General features: G+C 35.3%; 1 protein-coding gene across 3 annotated transcripts; it reads right to left on the bottom strand.

Moving 5' to 3' along the window:
• Positions 1–17,259: 17,259 nt before the first annotated feature.
• On the bottom strand, positions 17,260–20,840 carry LOC149580592 (uncharacterized). Of its 3 annotated transcripts, XM_089792111.1 has the most exons (4): positions 20,566–20,840; positions 20,209–20,395; positions 19,981–20,078; positions 17,260–19,253 (listed from the first exon to the last, which is right to left on the bottom strand). In XM_089792111.1, exon 4 carries the CDS (start codon positions 19,073–19,075, stop codon positions 17,519–17,521), a length of 1,557 nt encoding a protein of 518 aa, XP_089648237.1. In that variant the 5' UTR covers positions 19,076–19,253; positions 19,981–20,078; positions 20,209–20,395; positions 20,566–20,840; the 3' UTR covers positions 17,260–17,518. The 3 variants fall into 3 exon arrangements, 2 of the variants coding, with proteins under 2 accessions (XP_089648237.1, XP_089648242.1); XM_089792116.1 differs by having other exon boundaries at positions 19,981–20,395; XR_016353976.1 differs by lacking the exon at positions 17,260–19,253 and having other exon boundaries at positions 19,980–20,078; positions 20,566–20,829.
• Between the last annotated feature and the right edge of the window lie 6,036 nt (positions 20,841–26,876).

Here is a 26,876-nt window from a genome sequence, read left to right as displayed (position 1 = left end):
ACTAAGGTGTTTTGAGAATCCCCATTGATTTCAACTTCTTTTCTTCATCATCCAACAGTTTAGCATATTCATCAAAAGTGACTTTCTTGTAGGCAGACCCTAAGGTAGTCTTTGATGTGTTAAAAGAAGATACAAATGTGGAATACTCCAATGGCAGCTTGTTATGTATGAGATAGATCAGTCTGTCATCTGTTATAGAACTCCCACAATCAGTAAGCTTAGTCCTTAATTCATTCACCTTGATGATGAAGTCCTGTATTGAGTCATATGACTTAGGATCTAAGGAAACAAGCTCATCTTCAATTTTGAACACATCCTCTTCAGACACTTTACCATAAAGGCTTTTGAGGGTATCCCAAGCTTCCTTGGATGTAGTACATTTCTTAATTTGATACATGATTTTATCATCTACCCCCAAACATATATCACCTAGGGCTTTCCTATCCATGGCTACCCAACTTGAAATATCACTTGCAAAAACATTATCACCTATTGGTTTAGGAAGAGTACCATCTACATATTATGAAACTCCATTATGCATTAAATGATACAACATTTTGATTGACCATGAAGCATAGTTATGAGGAGTTAATTTAGGATACTTAAAATTGCCCATAATGTAGAAAATGAAAGAAAAGTGCAGAAAAGAGAGAACACAACACCAAGAACACCCCCCCTTTCACTAAATCAAGAAACCTCCCAAAATAGATGCTTTGGGCACTTTATCAGTAGTGCGATTACAATGGGCCACTTGCCAATTTTGGCCTTCATGGACTTTTAATTTTGCTTGTTACAACTTCTTAATGGAGTAAAAATTTGAAACTTTACAATGTGCTACAATACTGAAGCATTACAAAGCAAAGAAAGGCCCTATTGCTGAAAGTGACAATTTTGTCCACACAACCCTCTAATCTGATACTAGATCTAGAAAGTAGATGAAAAAATATGCACTTTCAAAAAAAAATGAAACCTATTTTTGACTCCAAATGTGGTCATACGAAGCATTTTAAGTTGCAAAATGTAGGATTATGTAGGTACAGTCACCAAAAAATAAAAATTTTGAACAATCTATGCACCAAAACTAGAAAATAGTTGCACCACTAAAAACTTTGGAAAATTCTACCCAATTTCAAAAAAAATTGCAACTGATTTGGAGTTCGGATGTCTGAGTTATGGCCTCCCAAAGTCGGACTTCAAAATTGAAAATCAATTTGGAGAGGGGTTGCATCAGCGAATCATGGGGTTAAATTTGACGGTCATATAGCCATCACAACAATTGCAATTTTCCCAAGAATGACGTCTAGATGGGAATCAAATTTAAGATAATGAATTGATGACATCAATGATTTCTATCCCACTGATAACGCTAGCGGCCGATGTGGATTTTGTACTGTATGGATCTGTATGAAATTTAGTGATCTGTCAATGCTGACTAGAGCCACCGTATGCTAACTGGATGCTACGTAGGATGCTGACAAGGTGGCTTGCAGGGATTAGGTCTGGAGACAATGACAAGTCTAACAGCTAGGATTGAGGTGACGTGGTCCTAGCCACGTGTCCTGTTGTTGTTCATGCGCAGTATACTATTCGTGCGGTACTTGGTGATGGGGCATAGTGAGCAGCGGGTGTCAGAGTCCTTGCTCCGATGCTAGAAAACTTTAATGCATAGTCGTGACAGGATCTGGGCTAGAGATTGGAGTTTGCGACACCAATTTTTTGTGGGTTTAATCCCACAATGGGGGGAATTAAAAAGCTTGCGCTGTTTAAATGCGCCAATCCACAAAAAAAAATGTGAAGTTGCTGGGGAGGGCTTTGCCAGAAGGTTACTGAAATTTGCTAAACTGCTGCCAAGTTATTGGTGCAGATGTAAGGCACGGCAATGTATTAAGCAAAAAATTAGATCAAACTCACAGATTTAATATAAAACCCTGCAATAATTTATCCACCAACCAAATATAGAGCCAAGCTGGGGTCTCATTGCCCGATTCGGCAAAAAAATTTCTTTGCCTAAACGAAAAAATAAATTTTGAAAATAAAATTACAGCAGAGATACAGATCCAAAAAAATAATAATCAGATCAATGAAATGATCATACACGAACTGCAAATTGGGGCCTCCGAGTTCTAATTTGGGAAAAAAATTTGCTTCATGATCAACTTTCACCCAATATAAGCAAGTTTATAGTCGATCTTCATCGAATCGAAGCTCTAGATGCAACGGTGAGGTCAGATCTTGCTCTAGATGCTCCCAATTTTTGTGGATCCTCTGAATTCATGTCGAGGTGCTAAAGCATGAACGGTCTCGAACGACTACGTGATGAGAATCTTCCTTAGCTCTAATACTATGTAAGAATTTGGCTTAGGCCAGAATTCACCCAAGAACTAAAGAACTCAACACAAGCATACAGTAGACCAAAATAGACAGAGTATGATCAGAATGACAATATTCATTCAATAACTGGTTGAGAGTACACTAGGAGTGTCTGAATATAAAGGCCTCAGGAGAGCTTCTAGAATGCATAGAAGTCAGCATCATGATATGTCATACAACCAAGCACATGTCCATCAGATATGGGTTATCCTCCATTAAGTACAGGATTAACTGTGATGATGTGAGGATAAGCCTACAATGGTGTAGCACACAAATCAGTGGTGTAGACATGTGCTAAATGAGGAGTGCGGATAATTGTGTTGTCAATATGACAACTCAATGAATGATGCATACTCCTGTGTTGTAGACACCATGTGCATAATTAGAGTTGCATAACTCAATGAGAGTTCACAAACTCCTAAGTGTCTCACCTAAAATAATAAGTAAATAATGCAAAATAATTAAATAATGCATTAACCTAAGTAAAACTTAAGTAAGTGTAATAAGTAAATACTTATTTACACCAACAATATTAATATAATTATTGAATATTTATATTATAATTATTTAAATAATCATCATTTGTTTTTTTTATTAATATATTATTTAATTATATATGATAAAAAAAGACTATATACATAATCTATTATTGGAATATATATTATAGTATATTATAAATTGTAATAGTTTATATCATTTTACATATTATTATATATAATATTATATATTAAAAATATCATTTGGATCATTTAATTATGAAAATAACACCTAGATTTTAATGGTCCACAACATTATAAATAACTTTCGAGTTTTTGAATTGAGCAGCAATTACTAATAAGGTATGTCTTTAATCAAATTTATTTATTTATATTTTTGCAATATTAAATGTATTAACAACTAAAACATAAAGAGATGGTAATAGAGGGCATCCTTGTTTTGATCAATCATCCCAAATAAATAGTTTTGTGAGGCCTCGCCCCGACCCATCGTAGCATAGTAGTATATTATTATTTTGATACTCATGACTCAATATGTTGAGACACTATTGGATACATTGAACATATTATATTATTTCATGTTGTGTGATGTTTTACTTTCAAATATTTGATTTCGTCATTTAATGCTTTATGAACATGTATACTGATGAAGTAAGTGAATGCAGAATTAGCACTTTGAGTATGCAATTTTAATGATTAAGTATATGAGTAGAATGAGATTAACAATTGATTATTTGAAAATGGATGTTTTAATTTATGTGATTTCCCTAATACACTATATACATATATGCATGTGATTTTCTTGAGCTATTGATGTGTGCAACGAGTGTGCAGGATGTTTTAGTTGAGCAATCTAACAGAGAAGCAAAACTGAACCCTATGTATCATTGAAAAAAATCCGTTGTTCATATTTTATTTGTGTCGTGGATTGAATGAATGTATCATTCTATAATCAATGAATGTTAATATTTTGTAACAGTGTTTTTATAGTGTCACTTGACACTCATGAATTGTATATTCATTCTAGTTTGATAGTTAGGGTTAACCGAGTAACTTAAAGATCTAAGTCAAACTAAGTTAGTGACCTTTTTGGCTAATCAATTTTTTTAATCAAGATTAATTACCCTAATTCGGATTAGTGTTTAATCTACATTTTGAAGGTTGTTAGATAGTCCTAAATTTTCTTAGCATTTGTTAGGTCCCTCATTAATCCCTTAGGCCGAAATTCATGAAATCTAAATACCCAAGGGGGTATGGGTATGGGTTCGGGGCATTTTCCACCCCCCTAGCCCCTTTTGTTGACTTTTATGGTCACTCAAAAACTCCATTTTTTCTTTATTGTAAAAATCGATAGTTTTCATCATGAGTTGGATGCCTTAACTCCACTTTGAGGTTAGCCTTAGGTCTATTTGTGTTAGAAGCCTCTAGAACTTTTGGGCAAGCGGGGGAGTTATTACATCTTTTAGATGTGATTGAGTTTATATCTTATTCATATGCATTTTTGAGAGGTTTTGAGTGTTCGCCCAACCTCTAGTTTTAAAGGGATTTTCAGAATTGAAGGTGAAGGAGAGGAAAGCAAGCTCATCTCAAACTTGTTCATTTTCCATAACCTGATTTTTGAAGGTAGGAATACTTCACCTCTTTTTGTTCATATTGTGTTTCATGTTCAGTTTCATTGTGTGTGTGTGTGTGTGTGTGTGTGTGTGTGTGTGTGTGTGTGTGTGTGTGTGTGTGTGTGTGTGTGTGTGTGTGTGTGTGTGTGTGTGTGTGTGTGTTGAGAATGTTTGGAAGGGATGGGAAATTGGTTTTCTTAGATGTCTTCCTTTGTGTTTTGTTTTGAATTTTTGAAGGGATTGTATGGGTGTATTGGCATTACTCACCCTCAAATAGGGCAGAAGTGGCCATGTATGGGGAAATGTCTTCAGTTGCACTCCAATAGTGTAGAGTCTCTTATCAAGATGAGAAGAGAGAGAGAGGGTAGGGTGTTATGGGCCCCTACTCATCAGCACAAACCACGTATGAGTTTTGAAATGTAAGAATGGAAGAACGGAAGTTCTTGAGTTATAGCCCCGATAGGCCACCTATTTTGGTGTTGTCTCTAACATCTCTTGTTGGAAAAATCCACCTTCTCCCTAGTTTGGTTCAATGTTGAACCTGTTGTGAAAACCTGGGATGAGAGTGAATGTCTAATTTTGTTTTCATGTTATGATTGATTGTCTCCTGGTCAGTTTTCATTCTCTCAATGATCACCGTGATGTTTTGCAAAATTCAAAATGGATCCCTTATTGAGGGCCAAGAAGGAAATTCAATTTGTTATTGAAATTCAATTATGTTGAGGAGATTTCTCCTCGGGATTGAAATCCTATGTAAAATATATTTAAATTTATTGTTGAAGTCGCAATGATGTCAGGTTTTCTTCCTGGTTCTTTCCTGATGAAGCCTTTGAATCAGGTGGTCAATAAGATAATGATTGAATATTATACTTGTTTATGAGATTTTTCGTATTTTCAATTATATGTATCTATATTGAAAATGAGATAAAATGATGATGTTCAATTATGCAAATTTCAAGTTCAAATATGTTCAAGTAGAAATTATGTTATGTATGGAACTTTGATTCATTTTCATGATTATTGGACAATAAAAGTCAATCTTGCATTTTTGTTAAAATGAATAATCCAATTCCTTGGTTTAACTAGGTATTTAGCAAATTATATGTATGTATGTATGTATGTATGTATGTATAACTTTCTTGTTATAAAAACACATTTCTTGGAAAAATCGTTACTTAGAAAATAATTTGCAAAAAAATCTACACTTACACAAAATAACACTTAGAAAAAAAAAATTCTCATCCTAGGAGTAAAAACTCTTTGGATTTTGTATGGAAAGAATGAATTAACCCCCTCTTGGAACAGAGAATATTCCTATTTGATTCTTTTGAAAATTCATTGCTGAATTCAATTAATATCAAAAATAAATTATAAACAAATAAATAAATTCCTAAACTAAAATATCTATCCTAAGGTCTTACCAACAAACCTTTAAATCTTAACTACCATCCCACATTTCCTCAAATCCCATCCTAGGTTATCCCACTCACATCATGCTATTACCTAGGCGTCAGTGGTCAGTGGGAAAACGTGGAGAGGATGGTATTTCTTTTTTTTTTTTAAAAATTAAACTTAAGTCATAGGCATTAGTTCGATGGGAACCTTTATGTATCCCCTGACTTTTTTTTTTTTATTGAATAATGGAAAAAGAATAATATACAAAAAGTCAATCAAAAGTTCCAAAAGCTCATAAAGTGGACAGCATGATCAGCAACTAACCGACTCTAAAGAGCTACAACCAATCAGCAACTAACCGGTTCTAAAGAGCTACAACCAAACAAAGAACATTACAGCTGAATGTTAACATAACCAGCTCAAAAGAGCTACAACCGAACAACGAACATTACAGCTTGAATGTTAACATTCCTTGAAGCTCCTTTGAGCAAAATACATCTCTTTTGAAAAGTTGTAGCAGCTAGTATTTAATTCTATCAAGCTGGTTACTGATCTTCAATTGGGCCTTGGGTGCTCCCTACAAAAGGTTACACAAAAAAAAAATTTGGAAAATGATGTCAGAGTAAAACTAAAAAATTTCTCCTTCAAGATGCATTGTAGAATTAAAAAATACAGCCCTACATCTGCACTTCCAAATGTTAAGTAAAATGATCTGCCGCAAAGAGTCACCCACAATATTACTTTTAAGATTAATACCAAAAAATAGCTTCCTTCCAACTTAAAGAATGTTAGAAGATAGTTGGAAGAAAGGTGAAGACAGAAGTCCACTTTTTCTTAGCCCATATAAAATCCCAAAAGAGATGTTTCATATCTTCCTCTCGCAAACAAAACGGGCATTTAGCAGGTTGGGTCAGCAAACATCTCAGCCTACTACCAACTAGCAATTTGAAATGTAAAACTTTCCAGACCAAGAGTTGAGCATTAGCCTCAGTTTTAGAAAGCCAGATCTGGGCACTCAAATTACTCTAAGTGGTTTCATTGAATTTGCAATTCCATTTATTATTAAGTCGTGGATTTAAAGGCATTGGCAGCACAAGATTTAAATAGATTTTCCTTAGGGGGAAGTGACCAAATTGATGAGTAGACAGCCATGACCAGTCCTTTGAAAAGTTGCATTCCAATGGAGTGCAGATTTTCATGGCAAGCTCGATAGGGACTAGTGATTTAACAAATATAATAAAGTCCTTGAACCTGTTGTGCAAAATAAAATTGTGTTTAATGGTTGTCCAAGATGCCCAATCAAGAGAATTGAAGTCCCACAAATCTTTGAACTTACGAACTCCTTTCTTAAAAAGATAATGAGCGTGTTTATGAAAAGCTACAGCAAGAGGTTGTTCATGATATTGAACCAATTTGTTCCACCAAATAGAAGAATCGTTGAAACTGAAACCATGCTGTAAGGAAGGATTTCTCCAATTCAAAAACTTGCAAACTGACTGCCAAGCTTTCCAGATAGACTGCAAAGGAAAGGAAGCTTTAATTTGAAAGGAAGGGGCCAATAGAATTTTATCCACCCATCTAACTGATTTCCATCTATTATAAGCAGATGCTTGAGAAATACGGAACCGAACCAACTTCTTCCAAGGTTCCTCCCCATCAATAATTCTAATTATCCACTTGGCAGCTAGGCAAACCCCTTGAGTTTGAGGGTCCAATAGGCCCAAGCCACTCTTAGATTTAGGTTGAATACAATGCAACCATGAGGTAACTATATAACTAGCATTACCGCTCCATTTAGACCATAGAAAGTCTCAAATAAGTTTAGTAAGATCATTATAACATTTTTTGGATGGCATCCAGCATGAAGAATAATAGACTTGAGAGGCCAAAAAAATACGATTAACCACTTGGATCTTGCCAGCAAGAGATAAGTACTTATTCTCCCACACATACAACTTGGATTTGAATTTGTTAAGAAACCATTTCCACATATCAGCCAAAGAGACACCCAGTCCAAAGGGAATGCCCAAATAATGAGAGATTTGGCCATGTTTTATTTGCTTCCATTCTTTAGGAATCCAAGAAGGGACTAGATCTATATGAGTCATGATAAATTCTGTTTTATGATGTGCTAACTTAGAAACAGAGATTTCGCAATAAAGATTGATCACTTCCATAGTATTAGAAATCTTAGCTTCATAATTTTGCAAAAAAAGCATACTGTCATCAGCAAAGTGAGAGTTTAATACCACTGAATTATCAGGGATGGAAATACCCTTAATAAGATTCATTTGGTTATATTTTTGGAGCAAGTAACCGAGAGCATCAGCTGTGAGCACATAAAGGAAGGGGGATAACGGACAGCCTTGTCTAATAGAGTGCTACAAAGGAAAGGGATTAAGTAATTCCTTATTTATAATCAGCTAAGCATTGGCATCAGCAAAGAGCATTTCAACATGCTTGCACAACTTAGGACCAAACTCCATCCATTAACATTTTAAGAATAAACCTCCAATGCATTGGATCATAAGCTTTGTCAAAATCCAACTTGACATACATACATACATACATACAAATCCCCTGACTTGACTAGATATCCTAATAACCTCCACCATGCGATTTGCTTTTTAGTACATATCTATATGGATTGGGTTCACGTGCCCCCTTAAATCGTACCATGCCAGTCCAATAATTGTCTTAGCAATTAAGAGAGAGCTAGGGAAGATTAGTATGATGCAAGTTTGTTTAAAAAAAAATTTTAAAAACTTTATGCTTCTTACCTTTTAAACCTCCCACCGCATAGCGTACCCCACTTTGTCCTTGGGCAAACATGTGGAAAGGGCCCACTTGGGCACCTACTTTATGAGCTGGCACTTTTAAGTGCATGGGGGACTAGGGGGTGATGTGAGGGAGGGTAGGCGGTTAGTGCTTAGGGTAAAAGGTGTTTGTTTAGTTTGTTTTTTTAATTAAAAAGTTTTTAATTTAAGATTAGTTTAAGTGTTAATTAATATTAGTATTTTTTAAAAGATGTTAGTTATAGGATGTTTTTTTATAGTTAGTAAGAAAGTTGTTTTATTAAATAATAATATTAGTTTAAAGTGTGGTTAGGTATTAGTAAAGTTTATTTTATTAGTTTTAATGTTAAGACACACAGTTAATGTTTTTTTTAATATTAGCTAGTTTAATGTAGTATTTATTTAGTTTTATGTAATTTTAGTATTAGGTAATTTTAATTATATTGTTATTCTATAATGTTTTATTTTAAATAGATTATAGGTTTAAACAAATTGTTAATTAGAATAAAGTCTATTCAATTGTGTGACATCATTTTAGTTAATGGATGCCTTTATTTAAAGTCTCGAATAATTTGATTTATTTTATTTAATTGGACATTCGAATCAATTAGTTATATTGTTAATTGATATTTTGTCTAATAGAGTTATTATTGATTAAAGTTAATAGGACTTAAAATTAAAATTATTGTAAATTACATTTTACTATCATTCTAAAGATGTAACATTTAAAAGAGTTATTAAAATTAATAAAGTGTTAGGTCTTTTAATTAAATGAAATCAGTTGTTTAATTTAATTAATTGATTTAACAATGAGCATTTAAGTTTAACAATCTATTCCTATATGATGTGTTTCAAAACTAAGTTGTAATCCTAAAGTATCAATAAGAGATCTTGTATCTGTCTTCAAAGTACCTATGTTTTAACTGAATTAAACTTATCAACTTAGAGAACTTAATTGGAAAAAAAAAATGTGTGTGTCTTTGCCTCTCGTATTTTGGGCATGACATAGTTCTATCAAAGAATTATTTATCACTAATTTAATATTAACATTCTTAAATAATATTTGAATGTAAAAGGGTTAATTCTAAATATCGTAACATTTATAATAAAAAAATTCATTCTTCCAAAGGCTTTATCAAAATGACATTATATCATTTTTGCCTAACCCAATCACAAGTTTTCTATACTTAAAAATGTAATATTTATACTATAGTAAATGTGTTAACTTTTATCATAATGAATACTTCACTTAGTTTTGACTGGTGGAAAGAATTGATTTTAATCAAAATTTATTTCTTTATATTTTTGCAAAGAATGATTGATCCCTAATTTAACATTAACATCCTTCAATAATATGTGAATGTAAGCAACCAAATCTAAATATTGTAGCATTTATAATAACAAAATTTGTTCTATTATAGGAAACTGACATTATGTCATTTTTTCTTAACCTATGGTAAAATTAAGTTGATTCATTCTAAAGTATATCTTCTAACAAGAAATCACTAGTTCTCCCTACCAAAAATTAAGTTGATTCATTCTAAATTATATATCTTCTACCAAGAAATCACTAGTTTTCCATGCTAAAATTAGGTTTATTCATTCATTCTGAATTATTTATCATCTACCAAGAAATCTAATTTGTTAATGTTGGACCATCTCTTAGACCAAATATTTAAATCTGTAGCTAATGTTTTAACAATTGATTTACTTTCTTATAAAAATTTTATTTTACAATTCAAAAATTACTAACAAAAATTATTTACTTGAAAAAAAAATCATTTATTATTTATTTTATTAAATAAAATTTTAAATATGTAATTATTCATATTTATTTATCAATTATTTCATCATATTTAATAACAGATTTTAAAATTTAAATTTATAATTACTTTATTTAAATTTAAAATTATTGAAAAAAAATAATAGAAAGTAGTTGGTGTTTGGAGGGGTGTAGAAAGTTTGTCATGTATAGGGATTGGAGGAAAGTGTAAGTGGAAACAAGGGGCGCTTGCGCCATAGTTCCTGCCCTTGTGGCGGTTTGGGCATGCAACCATGTTGTCAGGAATCTGAATGGACATGTATAGTGGCTCTCATAGATTGAAATGAAACAAAATCCAACAGCCATGGAAACGATGAACAAAAATATTCTTCACGAAAACTGTATTGTTTAATTCTCTACCCTAGGACAGACTTCACTGTTCTTTCTAAATAGTCAAGGCGGTTGCAAGCCATAATAACAACAGCTGCTACGGGATTCTGTTCAAGTTACAATTCATGACTGAGTTGCCAATATAATCTTGCCTAGCACAAATTTGCCCATATGCATATCTTGAAAAATCAATAAAATAATACGGATTACACTGCCCATCTTTCCATTTAATTTGGTTTCCAAACAGCTAAATGGCTTATTTTGTTTAAACGCTCACCTCAACACCTTCATTCTTTAGTCCATTTACTCCTCTTCCTGCCAGCAAGACGATACACGAAGTGTGGATGATGAGGAAAAAACATAAATTTATTTAGTGGAATGGAACAGTTTTTATTTTATCATAAAGCTATTTGATATATTATACCAATGCAACAAAGAAAATGGAAATCAAACCCATGCCATAAATATAGTATCATTTTGAAACATGCTAGTTACGTAACAAGCCACGCATTCTTAAAGGATCAAAAGCTCTAACAAATGCTCAAGGATAAAGCAGGAGCTTTGATGGGGAGAATAAAAAATTGCATTAAGTTATCAATCATGTTCCCGAGGTCAAAGGATATCAAAAAAGTTCTAGTTAAAATTATAAACTGTATCAGTAAGAACTTTACTTTGAAATTGTAAACTATATCGGCAAGAACTACATAAGTATTCCACAGGTGAAAAACAGCATTGTTGATAATTTAGCTAATAAAATTCTAGGTCTTCCAGCCACAAAACTCAGTAACAACAAGCACAATGTTTCCATGCAAAGCATGCCACAGCATTTAGGCAGAAAATAGTTTTCTGCGCAAGAAAATAACCCACTGCAAACTCAAAATAGAGCAGTTGTTGTGAGAAGCACTTCCACTTTCGGATTACTGCATCTCTTGCATCCCTCAAAAAAATTCATTTCTACACCTACAGGTGGACAAACTAGAATTTTCTACACCTATAGGTGGAGAATCTAGAATTCTCTACATGACCGACCATCTTAAATGTTCTCTGTTAAAAGGATAAAACATTTAATAATAACTTTGCATCATTATGTCGGCTTGTAAAGTACTTCACAAGTTTTTTCCTAATTTTCTGCTCTAAAATTGATTTTTACTCCTTGCCTTTTTCAATAAGAACCAATAAGACATCAGATAAATAATTTTTTTAACTTCTAAAAATACATTCAAAATTCAAGCGTTTGAAAATAGTTTGAAGGTTAAAAAATTCTTTAACTTTAATGGTTTTTAATGAAACTTAAGGGTTCTGTAAGATTTCCTAAGAGATAGGTGTCAAGATGGGGCAAATGGTAAGAAATTTAGGAAGAGGCACTTGGTAGAATCTAGGTAATATTACATGTTGGTAGTAATGAAGTAATATAATATAGAAATTGTGTAGTTATATTAAAAAGATGGTTAGTATTAAATGGGTAGAGCTTAATCATCATTATAGATTTAGTGTTAGTGTATAGTTGTGAATTGTATGGGTTAAATAGATAATGGCAAATGCTAGTAAATTGGGTATGGGTTAAATTTAAGCTAGACAATAATGATGTAACTTTATAGTTAAATAAAAAATTAAAAAATGGGTTATAACAGAAAATTAGTAGCAAGGCTAGTAGGTGGGGAAGTATATTAATTAGTAAGTTAAGAAAAGATTAAAGAATTTTATTATAGTGAAGTTACCCTTAGGAAGTATTTTAGGAATTTCTATATTGGGATAGGTAGGGGTTATGTTAGACACATAAGAATGTGTTTGAATTAGTTAGTGATTAGTATACAAATGGAAGTTTTGTATTATCAATGTACATATGGGATTGTTAATATGTTGCAAGTGTTTTATAAGGAAAATTAGATTTTATATTTAATGGTGATGTGCGTATGTTATGAATGTTGGAGGAGAAGAATGGTCAGTAAGAGTAATTAGGATATGATTAATTTTTATGTGGATTCGTCTAGGTTAAAGTGGTTCCCGTAATGTCCATGACACGCACTAATAAATGAGGGTTAGATTATCAAATTAAATAGGGCAATTAATAAACTTGGAGTCATATTATTGCATAGAGTCATGTGTTAGTAAGGTGGAAAGTAGGATATGGCAATGTGTTTAGATTTAGGTAGGATTGAAGAAGTTAGTAAGCAATGGAGTAGTCAAAGTAAAATTCTTTAAATTTTATCGTACCACTCTATTTGTTAAGTTAGTAAGTCGACATTTGATATATAGCTAGAACCTCATACTCAAAATATTAGTAGTCCATATTGTCTATGTACAAATAATGATAGGGTAAGGCTATCAAATTCTACCTTATTTGTACAACTTGATAAAGCATCATGATTATCTAAGTGTGGTTCGTTTGGTTAGTAAAGTGCTAATGTAATGGTTAGTAGGTGGTATAGTTTATAATAATATAGATATCTTGATAGTTGGTATAGGGTTATGTTAAAAGATGAAGTTAATGTCAAAATTAATTGAACCATAGGGGATTAATGTTTCACCTAGGTCCGACAGATTTTGTTAGAAACTAGATAAAGTGCCACATATTGGTTCTCTAGAGGACTGTCCTAATATTTTGTAATAAGGTTATGACAACGAAATGAAAACTAATGGGATTCTTATTACGAGACCGAAATTAATGAAGTAAAACTCAAAAGGGTTGAGTGAGGCTACCAATCCTCCTATGTAGGGTTGAATCTAGAACATATCAACAATGCGTAAGGGTTGCATCCACATGACAGAAAATGGAACCTGTGAACCAATGTTGCTTAGGAACTTGCATGTCATTTCCTCTAAATACAACCAGTGTGGAACCTTAAATGAAGGTAATTGAATTCACCGGTTCATTCAATCTTGACGTGACACTAGAGAGTCAAAGGAAGCAGAGTATCTGACATCGTGGGCAACCAGAATCAGTAAACAATCAACTACATTATAAAGCATTGTAAAACAAAATTATTTATTCTTGGTTATCTAAGACCTAGGTAAAATGTTAAGGCAATCCATGTTTGATAAAAGTATTGCTCTATGATAAATATGCAATTTAAGAGTTCGCCTCTAACCAAGGATTTAACTCCAGTCACACATACCATTTGTTGAACATAACTCTTATTGATGTTTGGAATAGGTGTATCCAAACTACCTACTCTGTGCTAGCTTAGTCGTAACATGCGTATGTCAATATAAGGATTTTAAATATATATATTTTTAAAATTGTGTGCTTTTTGCCTGAAAATTTTAGGCATGACACGACCTCTGACAAGGAGCATAAGCGACAAATCCAATCCTTTTTGCTCATATGTTGATCATTCTAGATTTGTAACTAGTGGGAGTCGACTCTGAAATATCCAAGGGAGATGTGTAAGGCATGACACCAATGTCGTGATAAGTAGCTAGGCCATGTAATAACCTCACCAGTGATAACCAAGAAGTGCTTAGCATAAAAGGCCATCTTAGGATGTAACACCCCAGTCGGGTTACTCCAGGTCGTGGTGATGTACCAGGTCTATAAATATTTGTCCTAACATGCCCATTCAACTCCTGTGGTGATAGAAGGAGATGAGCAGGAGCATCCAATGAAAATTGGAAGGGAGGGAGGTGGTTAATATCAATCCTTATTTAGCTCAAAAAAGAGGTCGCCTGAGCATACCAACATCAACCTCTAGGGGAGGGATCTGAGGCAGCAATGATAACAAAGGAGCAAAAGGCTAAGTAAGAATATCGGTGACGACCAACTGCTGAATAAGCAAAGCCACGAAGACAATGAAGAACCCAAACCAAATTTAAAATGGCACTTAGTCTGAAAGGATGAGCTCTAAATTTTGCCAAAATAGTGTCATGGGGGATGAATATGTGGCATCTGATAATGTGTCTGAGAAGCAAAGTCTGAACACACTCAATAGAGGCCCAATTTGAGTCGAGAAGAGACGATCCCCAAACCACTAAACCATAAAGCATTGTTGGTCTAGCCAAGGAGTCCAGGAGGGACAACATGGGCATTGTTTCCTAGAAGTGGTTTTTGAAGCATTATCTCTCTAGCATAGCAAGGGAGCACGTCCCCTTGTTAACTCTGGGCTAAATGGCTAGTCTCATATTGAAGTGATTTCCCAAAAACTTGACACTGAGATATGTGTAAGAAGAGGCGATCTCAATCTCCTATCCTTGAAAATAAAAGTGCAAATCAGAGCTCTTCACACGGTTGAATACCATAACCTGAGCCTTACTCAGATTCATAGTTAGCTGTCATAAGTCACAGAAGGAGCCTAGACCATCTAGGAGCCTCTGAAGACTCTCGGGAGAAGATGTTAAAAGGACCACATTGTTAGCATTATAATTGGACAAAGAAATTATGGAAGACACTTATGGAAATAACTAGTGAATTGGATCTTGCAAATATTAGGATCATGGTTGAAACCCATAGACAAGATTTTAGTCTTAGAAACAAGGCTGCAAGGATTCTAGTTAGGGATATTCAAAATGTGCACAATAAAATTGTGGAAGCATGGATGAAAGTGAAGGTTACATAGGAGGAAGTTGAAAAGGAGACAATGGAGGAGGAGATTGTCGATGAGAAAAGAAGAAAGGACAATATAGTTCTTTCTCAAACCTATATTCCATCATAAATTAAATTGGCCAAGTCAAATTGAAGACACCTAAACAAGGTTATGACATGGAACATAAGGAAGTACAAAAAATGAGTGGAGATACAATAATCATAGAGGATATTCCATATCAAAAGGTTAATCACACTCCCAAGATGCATACTAGTCAACCAGTGATGGAGAAGAAAGACAAAATTGTTAAAACTGCTAAAGAATCGGTAACAATGAAAAAGAAGCTAAGTTTTGGCAATACAAGTGAAAGGAAGGGGACTAAACCTATCATCAAGGTTAATTCAAATGAGGAAGAGGAAGAAGGAAAATATGATACATTAAAGAATGTATCTTTTTGGTTAACAAATTTAAATCTTTGTTATGATTAGCTAAGCAATTCAAGCAATATGTTGTCAAGCAACCCCACACCTTTCCACTTTCTATTCATGATAGCATTATCAACATGGTCACCAATTATAATTTTTTAGATTGTTCTTTGTTCTTCTATCTATGTCACTCTTAAATTCATCTAACTACTAAACAATTTTTTGGGTCTATGGATCCAACAAATCAAGTCTAAATCTTTGGGTGTATGGATCCAACAAATCATGTTCATCTTTATATTTAGGTAAAACACAATATAACTAATAATAAGTTGTTTTGAAGTCTGTCTTCTCACAAAAATTTACAAATTATTTGTTTAGGTCCACATAGCCTTTTTCAAGGAATGCATCCAATGATAAATTGTAAATGGGAGAGGTCATTTGAAGTAATAATATTTTGCCAACAAATTATTTTTAAAAATGTTTCTTTTATTAGTGAGAAATAATGTTTAATATTTTTTTAGCTTGGTTTTCTACATATCATACAAGTTGGCTTCTACACTAAAAGGGATGTCTAAGTACCTTTTGATTTGTCCATATTTCATTTGTTTTTGTTGCTCATTAAGAAACAACATAAAATAATATGGAAATTTTATTTAGACTTGATATAGAGGATTATAAATTAACTCTCAAAACATTGCTTATTTAAGATTCAAAATTTTGGATGGAAGGCATATTGTCATCAGCTAGTGATATATTAAAGCAATTTCATTACATTAAGAACAAGTGTCACTGGCTAAGTACTTGCAGAAAAAAATATTAAAAAAATAATAGTTCTTTTTAATTAACAAAAAATTTAAATAATAAATAAATTATTTCATTTATGTATATTAATATAATTATTCAATATTTATATTATAATTATTTAAATCATTATTATTTATTTTTTATTTTTTATTTTTTATTTTTATTTAATTAATATATTATTTAATTATATATGATAAAAAAGACTGTATACATTATATATATATATATATATATATATAATTAATCAATAAACGACCTTTGATTAAAATAAAATAGAATGATAAAGCTGAGGTATATACATAATATATTATTGTATTATATATTATAATATATTATAGATTTTAATAGTTTATATCATTTTACATATTATTATTTATAATATTATATATTAAAAATATCATTTGAATCATTTAATTATGAAAATAGCACCTAGATTTTAATGGGCCACAACATTAAAATAACTTCCGAGTTTTTGAATTGAGCAGCAATTACTAATAAGGTATGTCTTTAATCAAATTTATTTGTTTATATTTTTACAATATTAAAGGTATTAATAACTAAAACATAAAGAGATGATAATAGAGGACATCTTTGTTTTGATCAATCATCACAAACAAATAGTTTCATCAAAGAATTATTTATTACTAATTTAATATTAAGATTCTTAAATAATATTTGAATGTAGGACTAAATCTAAATATTGTAAGATTTATAATAACAAAATTCATTCTTTCACAGGCTTTATCAAAATGATATTATGTCACTTTTGCCCAACCCAATCACAAGTTTTATGTACTTAAAAATGTAATGATCAACTACATCGTTCAAAGTTGGTGGCACCTGTTATCACTTACTTTCTCTGACAGGTAACAGCTTGGTACACTTTCATTTGGCTATGAAGGAATTGGAATACAGAATTTGCCGTCTCCTAACGGAGTAGAGCAAACTCAGCGGACAACTACATTCTTCAACTCATCCAATTTGTAGAGTGGTGGATAGCCACTCCTGACATAGGCGTTGATGGACTCTACGAAACGGCGGACATACACTGTACCACTTTTGTTGTCATAAGATTTTAATGAACCTGACTTGAGCTCTGCCATGTGAGAAGCAAATATAAACAGTTTAATGGCCTCCTGCTCTGTGCTACAATCAATATCCACTGATGCAGTGTGAATATCATCTGCCATTAACGAATATTCCTTCACCTTGCTGGAATCGATGTCCACTGATGCACTATCTGCCTTCAACGATTTGCTTGCCTTCAAGAATTTTATACTTTTCTTCGTCCTACAATCTCCATGAGCACATGGAATGAAAGCTTCATCGTCTACTAACGACAACCCTGCAGTCTCGTTCTCGTTCGATGCAAGACTACCCGCTCTTAAGGAACATTTTGAATTGTCGAAGATCCACTCAATATAAACTGAGTCACAGTTTGAATTACAGTCTGGGTCACATTTGAACAAAAATGGGCCACCTCCAGAGCAAAACTTATCAACCGATGATGGCAAACAGTCATCGCAGTCTATACGCTTAATTTGACATTGAGAGTCAAATTTTGCACCTCCAGCAATAACCATCTCTACATCGCCCTTAACAATCCTCGAGTGGAAGTCATTGCTGGGCTTGAAACGATCCACCCAGCTACACCAAGAATACACCGACCTCCTCGTTTTATATGGCAGAAGATCACACAGAAACTGTAGTCCTCTGCATAAGACTTCACCGATCCAGCCAGCAATAGACAACCTGAGTGTTGTGCTGAACCCCATTATTGCCGCTGTAAAGCTTAGACATGCAGATATGACCCAATGAACTTGCTTCTGAGTCTGTAAAAATATACCCACAAAGTTTAAAGTTGATCGCAACTTATCTTCCGCTAATAATAAGTTGACAGGCAGAAAGTAATCATGATCCAGACGAACAAGAGCACGGTTGTCCAATATCACTGCATCCAGCACTTCTTCAAACTCCATGATATCCCCTGTGACCACTTCCTCCCATATTTCTTTATTGTTTTTCACAAACACCGTCTCTGCAGCTACTTTGTCAATGTAGAGCACAGTTTCCCACATTTTATCTGTGATGTAGTATGCTGGCCCCTCCTTCATTGAAATGCTCCCTCCATCCTTTCGCTTCAATATAATCTTCACTTGCATCTTCTCTCCTGCCGTTCTCTCCAGTACAAATCTCCGGCCCAGGTAGTTCACTGAGATCGTCTCTGCAAGATTTCTAGGCTTGTTCGGATCCTTCTGCTTTTTCACTTTAGACAGATCTCCCGCTGCTGTGGTATGAGAGATCACCCTTTTGAAGACTCGGCCTTTGAATCCTGTGAGCTGTTTGTAATCTGTGAAAGGGAAATGGCACCAATCGAGCAAGTAGGCAATGCTGCAATGAATGACCGCCCAAAGAGGCGTCGTCTTCATTATCAGAAATAATCCAAGTGTGAGTTGCAGTGATGGCAGCACCACACTGCGTACAACTTTCTTTGCATCCGGCATGGTGTACTGCACTGTGTACAATAATGAAATACAAAGTTGGCAGGCCAAGAAGGGCAGTTAGTAGAGCACTCCAGCACCAATGAATGGGTTTTAGGTTCGAGTCCTAATTGATCCAAATGATGCACAGCAGCTCTATCACAGAATAACCCTACCCTCAGCTTTTTCTTTTCCTCTTGTCCTATTACAACATGTACCAGATTAGGTCGGTTCTTTCTCTTCTTTACAGTAAAAATATGGCAGACCAACTAGAAACTTTTATTCTTCTTTCCCTTCTAACTTTTGATAATTTCTCCCAGATCTAGAACCCTCTTATTCTCCTAATTTTTTATACAATCAAACCATAACTTATACAATGAGCGACCTCGAGTGTAGATATTTCTCTGTTCTATTTTTTCCTAATGCATCTTGTAATATTGGCCATTCTTTTGACTCAGAATGGATTTCGTAATACCTCGTGCTTAATTCGCACAAAAAGTAAGTTCTATTAAGTAATATTAATATCGAACTTGTCCATAGACTACTCTATAGTGGACTTAATTTGTCTGAAAGAAGCAGAACACAGATCGACGCTTAGCATTATGATTTCATTGAAAACAGTGCCTAACTTAATTTAACTTCGTAAATAATAATATAAAAATATTCAAAACCAGACATCGGCACCAATAAAATATAAATAAAGAAAGTAAACGCATAAACGCACCAAAATTACAAGGTCTACTATTACAATTTATCCAACTTTTCCACTATTAGTTTAAAGTGTGTGATACTTAGCATAATAATCAACAAGTAGTCTAAATCAGAAGTATGCAACTCAAAATTTGACTGTCAAATAATTATTGATGAAATCCAGAAATCTACACTAAGCTGCTAACAAAACCTAAAATAGCACTGCGGATGGAGCCTACCTCTGTTCAGCAGATCCAGCAAAGCGTTAATGCTTGCAAATATCACTATTCTCTACTTTCAACACCGAACTCAAGTCACCATTTTCTGGCTCTGAACTCTGCAACAGTGAGCCCTCACAACATCAAATCAAACTCCCCAGCGATCGTCTACACTTTCAACTTCAGGTGCAAACCGTAATTATATGCTATTTTACCGTAAATATTTCCTTACTGTAAATATTTGCTTACCCTAAAATATCGCAGAATAAACATTGGACAAACCCTAACCCTTTCTCCGTACGAAATTTAGGGCCACGAAAAACGATATTTTTGGAGTTTCTTTAGACCCGCCGTATTTCACCCAGAGAGAGGGTTTAACCAAAGCAGGTAAATGTCTTTGTGCTGTTCAACTCTCTGCAAACTGCAATTACCATGGCTGCGAAAGGATTCAGGAACGCAAACTGTTAATAGTAAGTCAAATGAAAAAGACAGGGCCTCAATCAACAGTATCAGATTTTATAAAATGCAGAGCATGTAAGAAAATGGATCTATGTATTTCTTTTGTCAAAGACTGGACATTCAACAAAAGGAGGACGCAGAGCTTACCTTTGACTGTCGGAATTATTTTGAGGACTCAAATTTTGTAGAAGGAAGTAGCCTGCACAACTCTCTCAAGCATCATGAGAGTTTTCTCCCCATTCCCATTCACTTCCAAACTGAGTTCGGTGGGGTTTTATGGGGAAAATAAATTTTTAGTTTTAGACTTGGTGTGCTGTCCGAATTTTCCAAAAGAAAACTATAAAATATACATAGCTGTCGGTTGTCATGATTTGCAAATACCTACTCTTCACGCACATTGACATTCGATCTGTATAATAATAAAACTTGATCGTCTAGGATATGATGACGGGTACTTTCATCTACTACTCACTACTATAGCTATTACAACCCCACGTAAAACATTGATTACTGTTCAGTGTCATTCTGTTGTTTTATATGATATTTTTCAAAAATTTCATTTCCATATCCAAAAAAATCGCATATTATTATTATTATTTTTTTTTTTTTTGGCAAAAAGAGGGGTAAAAATTTATTAAGACAGAAAGGAATACAACAAGGAGAGCTCAACAAAGAACTCGATCATGAGCAACAAGATCATCAAATTCTTGCACCATCTCAAAGGACAGTTGCCTCCTATCCCTAATATTCCAACCTGGATCATGACTAGATGCCCATTTGGCTAAACAATCAACAGTTCTATTCCATTCACGAGAAATATACGTGAACCTAATGAACTGAAAAGAGGAAGAGAAGAAAAGAATCTGCTTAACAACAGTGGCCAGCTGCCAACTAGCATCCTCAAGCTCTTGTGAAGAAAGCATGTTCACCACTACCTGGCAATCAGACTCACAGATAATCTTACTCCATCCTCGCAAGCAACACTGTTCCACAGCATATAAAATAGCCTGAGCTTCCATGAGATTGTTAGTATAATCACCCTTATGAACTGAGAAGAAAAATTTAACATCCCCAGAACTACAACGAGCCACTCCGCCAATACCAGCCAGACCAGGATTCCCACGGGAAGAACCATCAGTGTTAATTTTCAGAACTCCACAGGGAGGAGGAGTCCAGTGCCCATCCCGGTTAACCTGACCCTTCCTCTGATGATGAAGCTTCCTGGACATAGAAGGAAACCTATAAGTTGCAGCCCCATCCTGCAGATGAAAATTGAGGCGATTACAGATAGCAAGATCAATCGGATTCATACCTCCATCAAGCTCACACTTCACAAGAATAGTTTCCTGAAGAGAATGTGATATTTTCCACCAAAGATGCAAAACACCAAGCCGAACATCTTGGAATATGCGACGATTCCTCTCCAACCAAATATGCCAAAGCATGAAAGATGGGCCAGCAATCCAAGCAGCATGGAGAAAAGAAGACTTGGAGGGAGCAGTACCCAAGCGGGCCCAAAACTCAGGCAAAGAGGAAGCATGCAGACAAGAGCAACCCCAAGCGCACCACCAAAGGTGCCATATCTGAGTAGAATAGGAGCAATGGAAGAACAGATGGGAGACAGACTCCTCTCCATTACCACACAAAACACAATAAGAGGGGCCCTGAAATCCACGTTTACAAAGATTATCTCAGGTAAGACAACGGTTGTGAGCCACTAGCCACATGAAAAAATTGCACTTGGACCAAGAAACTTTATTCCAAACTTGCTTCCACCAAGGGACCTCAGCATCCCCAAATAATTGTCTAGTTATCTCCTGATACCCAGCAAAGACATGATATTTACCAGACAAGGTACCGCCCCAAGCCAAAACATCTGGACCAAGCAAAGAAGAACACTCTCTAGAGGCCAGAATTTGAGAAAGCTCCTGACGATCCATGTCTGTACCTCCAGGAGGCCAATTAGAAGAATGATTCCATCTGTAACCAACAACAGGTCCCAATTGATAAGGAGTCTTGTAATGAGCCACTTTATCCCATCCAGCGCCAAGAAAAGAGTCACAAAGAAGCTGAAGATGAGGGTATATGGATAAAATGGAAGGGAATCCATCCCAAGCATCAGACCAAAACAAAGCCTGAGAACCTCCTTTACATATCCAAAATAGACCCCTCTTTACCAACATCGCACCTGTCTTCAAAGTATGCCAAACCATTGAGCCATGACCCTCAAGAGGAAGTGCAGAAACAGAGCAAGGATCAGCACCATGAAAATATTTATGAGTGATAATACAAGCCCAAAGTTGATGTTGTCCAGAGCACCATCGCCAATAAAGTTTAGCAGCCAAAGCTTGACTAGTCAATAGAGCAGATTGAAGACCAAGACCACCCTCCTTTTTAGGCCTACAAACAGTTTCCCAATTAACCAAGCTCCATTTAGTACTACGCAAATTACCACTCCAAAAGAATTGTCGAGAAAGAGCATCAAACTCCTTGAGAAAGTAAATAGGTGCAGCGTGAACCATGCTTCGATAAGTAGGAAGAGCTTGGATAACAGCTTGAAGAAGAGTAACCTGGGCAGCAGTAGAAAGCCATCTATGAGTCCAATGATTTACCTTATCCTGAAGCTTGGTAATCAAATTTTGCCAGAAGAGACGTGGCTGCCTGGAAACAACAATAGGGATGCCAAGATAAGTCAAAGGAAGTGATCCTATCTGAAACCGTAGGATACCAACAATCTTGTGCTGAATAGAATCAGGAGTGTTAAAAAAGTAAATGGAAGATTTGTGCTCATTAACTTTCTGGCCTGAAGCTGCCAAATAAACGTCCAAAGCATGTCGAAAGGCTTCAGCTTCCTTGATCCTAGCAAGACCAACAAGAGCAGAATCATCAATAAATTGAAGATGGGAAAGAGAAGGTAAGCCATTACCCCACCGCTAGTCTTGAATAGAATTCTGGGACACCTGATGCTTAATGAATCTGCCCAAGCCTTCAACCATGATGATGAATAGATATGGGGAGAGAGGGTCACCCTGGCGGAGGCCTCTAGAAGCACCAAATAGTTGAGAAGGTTGACCATTAATAAGAACAGAAAAAGAGGCAGAAGTAACACAACTCATAATCCAACTCACCCAGTCAGAGCTAAATCCAAAAGAAAGAAGAATACTCCTTAGGAAACTCCATTTAACTCTATTGTAGGCCTTAGCCATATCCAGCTTAACAAATATGGCTCTCTCCCTTGAAGTAGCCATAGAGTGAATAGCCTCAGTAGCAATAACCACCCCATCCAAAATTTGTCTGCTAGCAACAAAACCACCTTGTTCTTCTGAAATAATAATGGGAAGCCACCTTTTCAATCTCTCAGCAATCAACTTAGTAATAACTTTGTAGACCACATTACATAAGGCAATTGGTCTAAAAAACTCCAATTGATTAGCACCCTCTCTCTTAGGAATCAGAGTCAAGAATGTAGAGTTCAAAGCTCGAAGCATTTGCTTGCTAGCATAGGATTCTTTAACCACCTCCAACAAATCATGATTAATGATGTCCCAAAATTCCTGAAAGAATTCAACTGGAAAGCCATCAAGACCAGGAGCCTTCCCTTTAGGCATGCCAAAGACCACCTCCTCCAGCTCTTCCAAAGAAATAGGACGCATGAGATAATCATTCATTTCCTGAGTGATAAGGGAAGGAATACAAGACAAAATAAGATCTTCTTCATTATCAGCAGGTGGAGAGTCGTCAGAGAAGAGGGTAGAGAAGTACCAAATAGCCTCTTGGAACAAAGCTGGCAAGGAATTCAGTTGGATACCTTGAGAATTAACCAAAGAAGAGATAGTGCTCTGATTCCAGCGAGATTGCACTGTTTTATGGAAAAAGGCAGTGTTACGATCACCTTCCTGGAGCCAATCAACTCTAGCCTTTTGCTTCCAAAAAATTTCCTCTCGAAGTTCCCATTCTTCTAGAGCTCTAGAAGCAAGGGATTCAGCCTTGCCAAGATCCTCTGAGAAACCTCGATCTCTAATCTCCCTTGTCATGACATCAAGATCTTCTTGAGCAAGCCTCTTCATAAAGTGAAGGTTCCCAAAGCATTCCCTATTCCATATCTTGAACTGCCTTTTAACATATTGAAGCCTTTTAGAAAATGAGAACATTGCAGTACCATATGCAGGAGCACCATCTTTCCACCAACAGAAAACACAATCATGAAGAGAGGAGTCCCGAAGCCACATCAACTGGAACTTAAAAGGAGGATGCTTCGGAACATAAGCCCCTATGGCGGAAAATTTGATTGGCCAATGATCTGAACCCCTCCAATCAAGGATTTCTGAAGAGATAGTAAGTGTGCCACTAACCCAGAAGCAAGAAACAAGAAATCTATCCAGACGTTCTGAGATAGCAGCAACACCAGTCCTGTGATTATTCCAGGTATAGAGACCATTAGAAGGCTTAACATCAGAGAGATGCAAAAGAGATATATGTTGCCGAAAAAGAGCAGAAGAAGGCCCCAATCTAGCCAAACCACCATGCTTCTCCTCCAGACTTAAAACTGAATTGAAGTCCCCTGTTAACACCCAAGGATGATAAGGATGACAATTTCTAACATATTGAATATGTTTCCAAAGTTCCTCCTTTCCCACAAGATCAACAGGTGCATACACATTAGTAACCATGATTACCTCTCCTGAGTCTAGAGCAGAAGCTACCATAGAGAGAGCTGAGCGAGAAGACATCCAGCTAAGAGGAGAAATTTTTTGAGGATCCCAAAATATAGCTAAACCACCCGCATTGCCTGTTGCCCCAACGCACTGGCATTGGCCACGAGACCAAATACTAGAGGCATGTTGGACCATAGACTCCATAGAGAACTTAGTCTCTTGGATACAAAAAACATCAGGGCTATGATCAACGACCAAGTTATGAATAGCCTTTTGTCTAGGGATGCTATTCAACCCCCTTACATTCCATGAGAGAATAATCATCATTGGGTAGAATTGGGAAAATGAGAATCCAAAGGTTTCATTGAACCAGACTCAATCAATATATCTCCTGTGAGTTTAATCTTCTGTTGGTTTGTTTTGCGCCCACTCCTTAGAGGAGTAGAAGAAGCCCGCTTAAAGGGTCGAGACATCAACCCCAAGGGGAGAGGAGAACCCTTGCCCTTACCTGATGGTAGCACATCCTTAACCAAATCAGCTAAAACAACATCATTATCCTCCAACACTGCAAGAGTCACCAGAGCCTCTGTCACAGGAGCTACAGGGACCTCACAGTTCTGATATACTACAACTTGGGATGCCCCACAAGCATCATTAGGAACAGATCTCTCATCTGGACAAACTGGATCAGAAGAGATAGGAGGAGGAATACCCTCCTCTAGAACCATACTATCCAACACCTCAAAGCGGTTAAAACCTGAATCAGATAATCTTTCTTTCAAAGGCCTCTTTTGACCACGACCCTTAGCACGAGGGCGAACAGGGGTAAATCCATCCTTATCCTGCATTTGAGCCTTACCCTTACCTGTAGCATCTTGCGGATTCATCCCCTTGGTAGTATTAGCCATTTGAGATTGTCCTTTCCCTGTAGTATCTGCCAAACCACCAGTATTGCCAGCTGTAGAACCATCCACTCCTTTGAAACTTGAGTTACGGGGGCACTGACGCAGTAAATGACCATACTCATGACAAATCCGGCAACGGAAAGGGAGAGATTCATAATCTAACTGCTGCACCCAAGAAAAATCCCCCATACAAATTTCCAAAGAATCTGGTAATGGGTTATTCAAATTAATTTCAACATAAATTCCAGCATAAGAAATAACCTTTTTATCAAGGGATTGATGTGCGATTGCAGCCGGCTTCCCCAACAAAGCAGCAATTTGTCGAAGGATGTCTTCACGCCAAAATTCCAAGGGAAGACGAGGCAAGCGAACCCAAACTGGCACTGTTGAAGGGAGATCCTCAGCAGAATTAAAACCTGAATGCCAAGGTTTGACAAATAACCCCACATGGTTGTAGAAATAAGGGCCTCCTTCAAAAACACGATCCCGATTAGACATGCAAGAGAATACAACAAAAAAATAACTATACATATTATTACTTTAAAATGTTATCTCCACTTAATTATTTAATATATGATATATAATATATGCTGTACACCGTAGTTAATAATCATTACAGGTTATTAATTGTTAATAATTTATAATTTTATTAATTATTGATGTCTTTATAGTATTATTAGTATATTTAATAATATTTAAAATATTTCATATTAATATTCGTTACTACTTTTTTTTTTTAACAGTTATTGGAAGCATTTAATTAATCATATATTATCATTAATATTATATAAGATCATTTCTTAATGATAAATAATAGATTATGTATTACTAATAAATTTATATTAATAATACAAATGTTGTAGATAGTAGTTTTCCACAATTCATTAGAATTCTTAGC

Source organism: Cupressus sempervirens, chromosome 1 (genome assembly GCF_028749045.1).
Source record: "Cupressus sempervirens isolate cs-2001-9-10 chromosome 1, ASM2874904v1, whole genome shotgun sequence".
Lineage (NCBI taxonomy): Eukaryota > Viridiplantae > Streptophyta > Pinopsida > Cupressales > Cupressaceae > Cupressus > Cupressus sempervirens.
This window is presented reverse-complemented; position numbering and strand designations above follow the sequence as displayed.

What these genes read in the sequence shown, in the direction of transcription:
- LOC149580592 (XM_089792116.1), bottom strand. Translation starts at nt 19,075, where the DNA reads ATGCCGGATGCAAAGAAAGTTGTACGCAGTGTGGTGCTGCCATCACTG.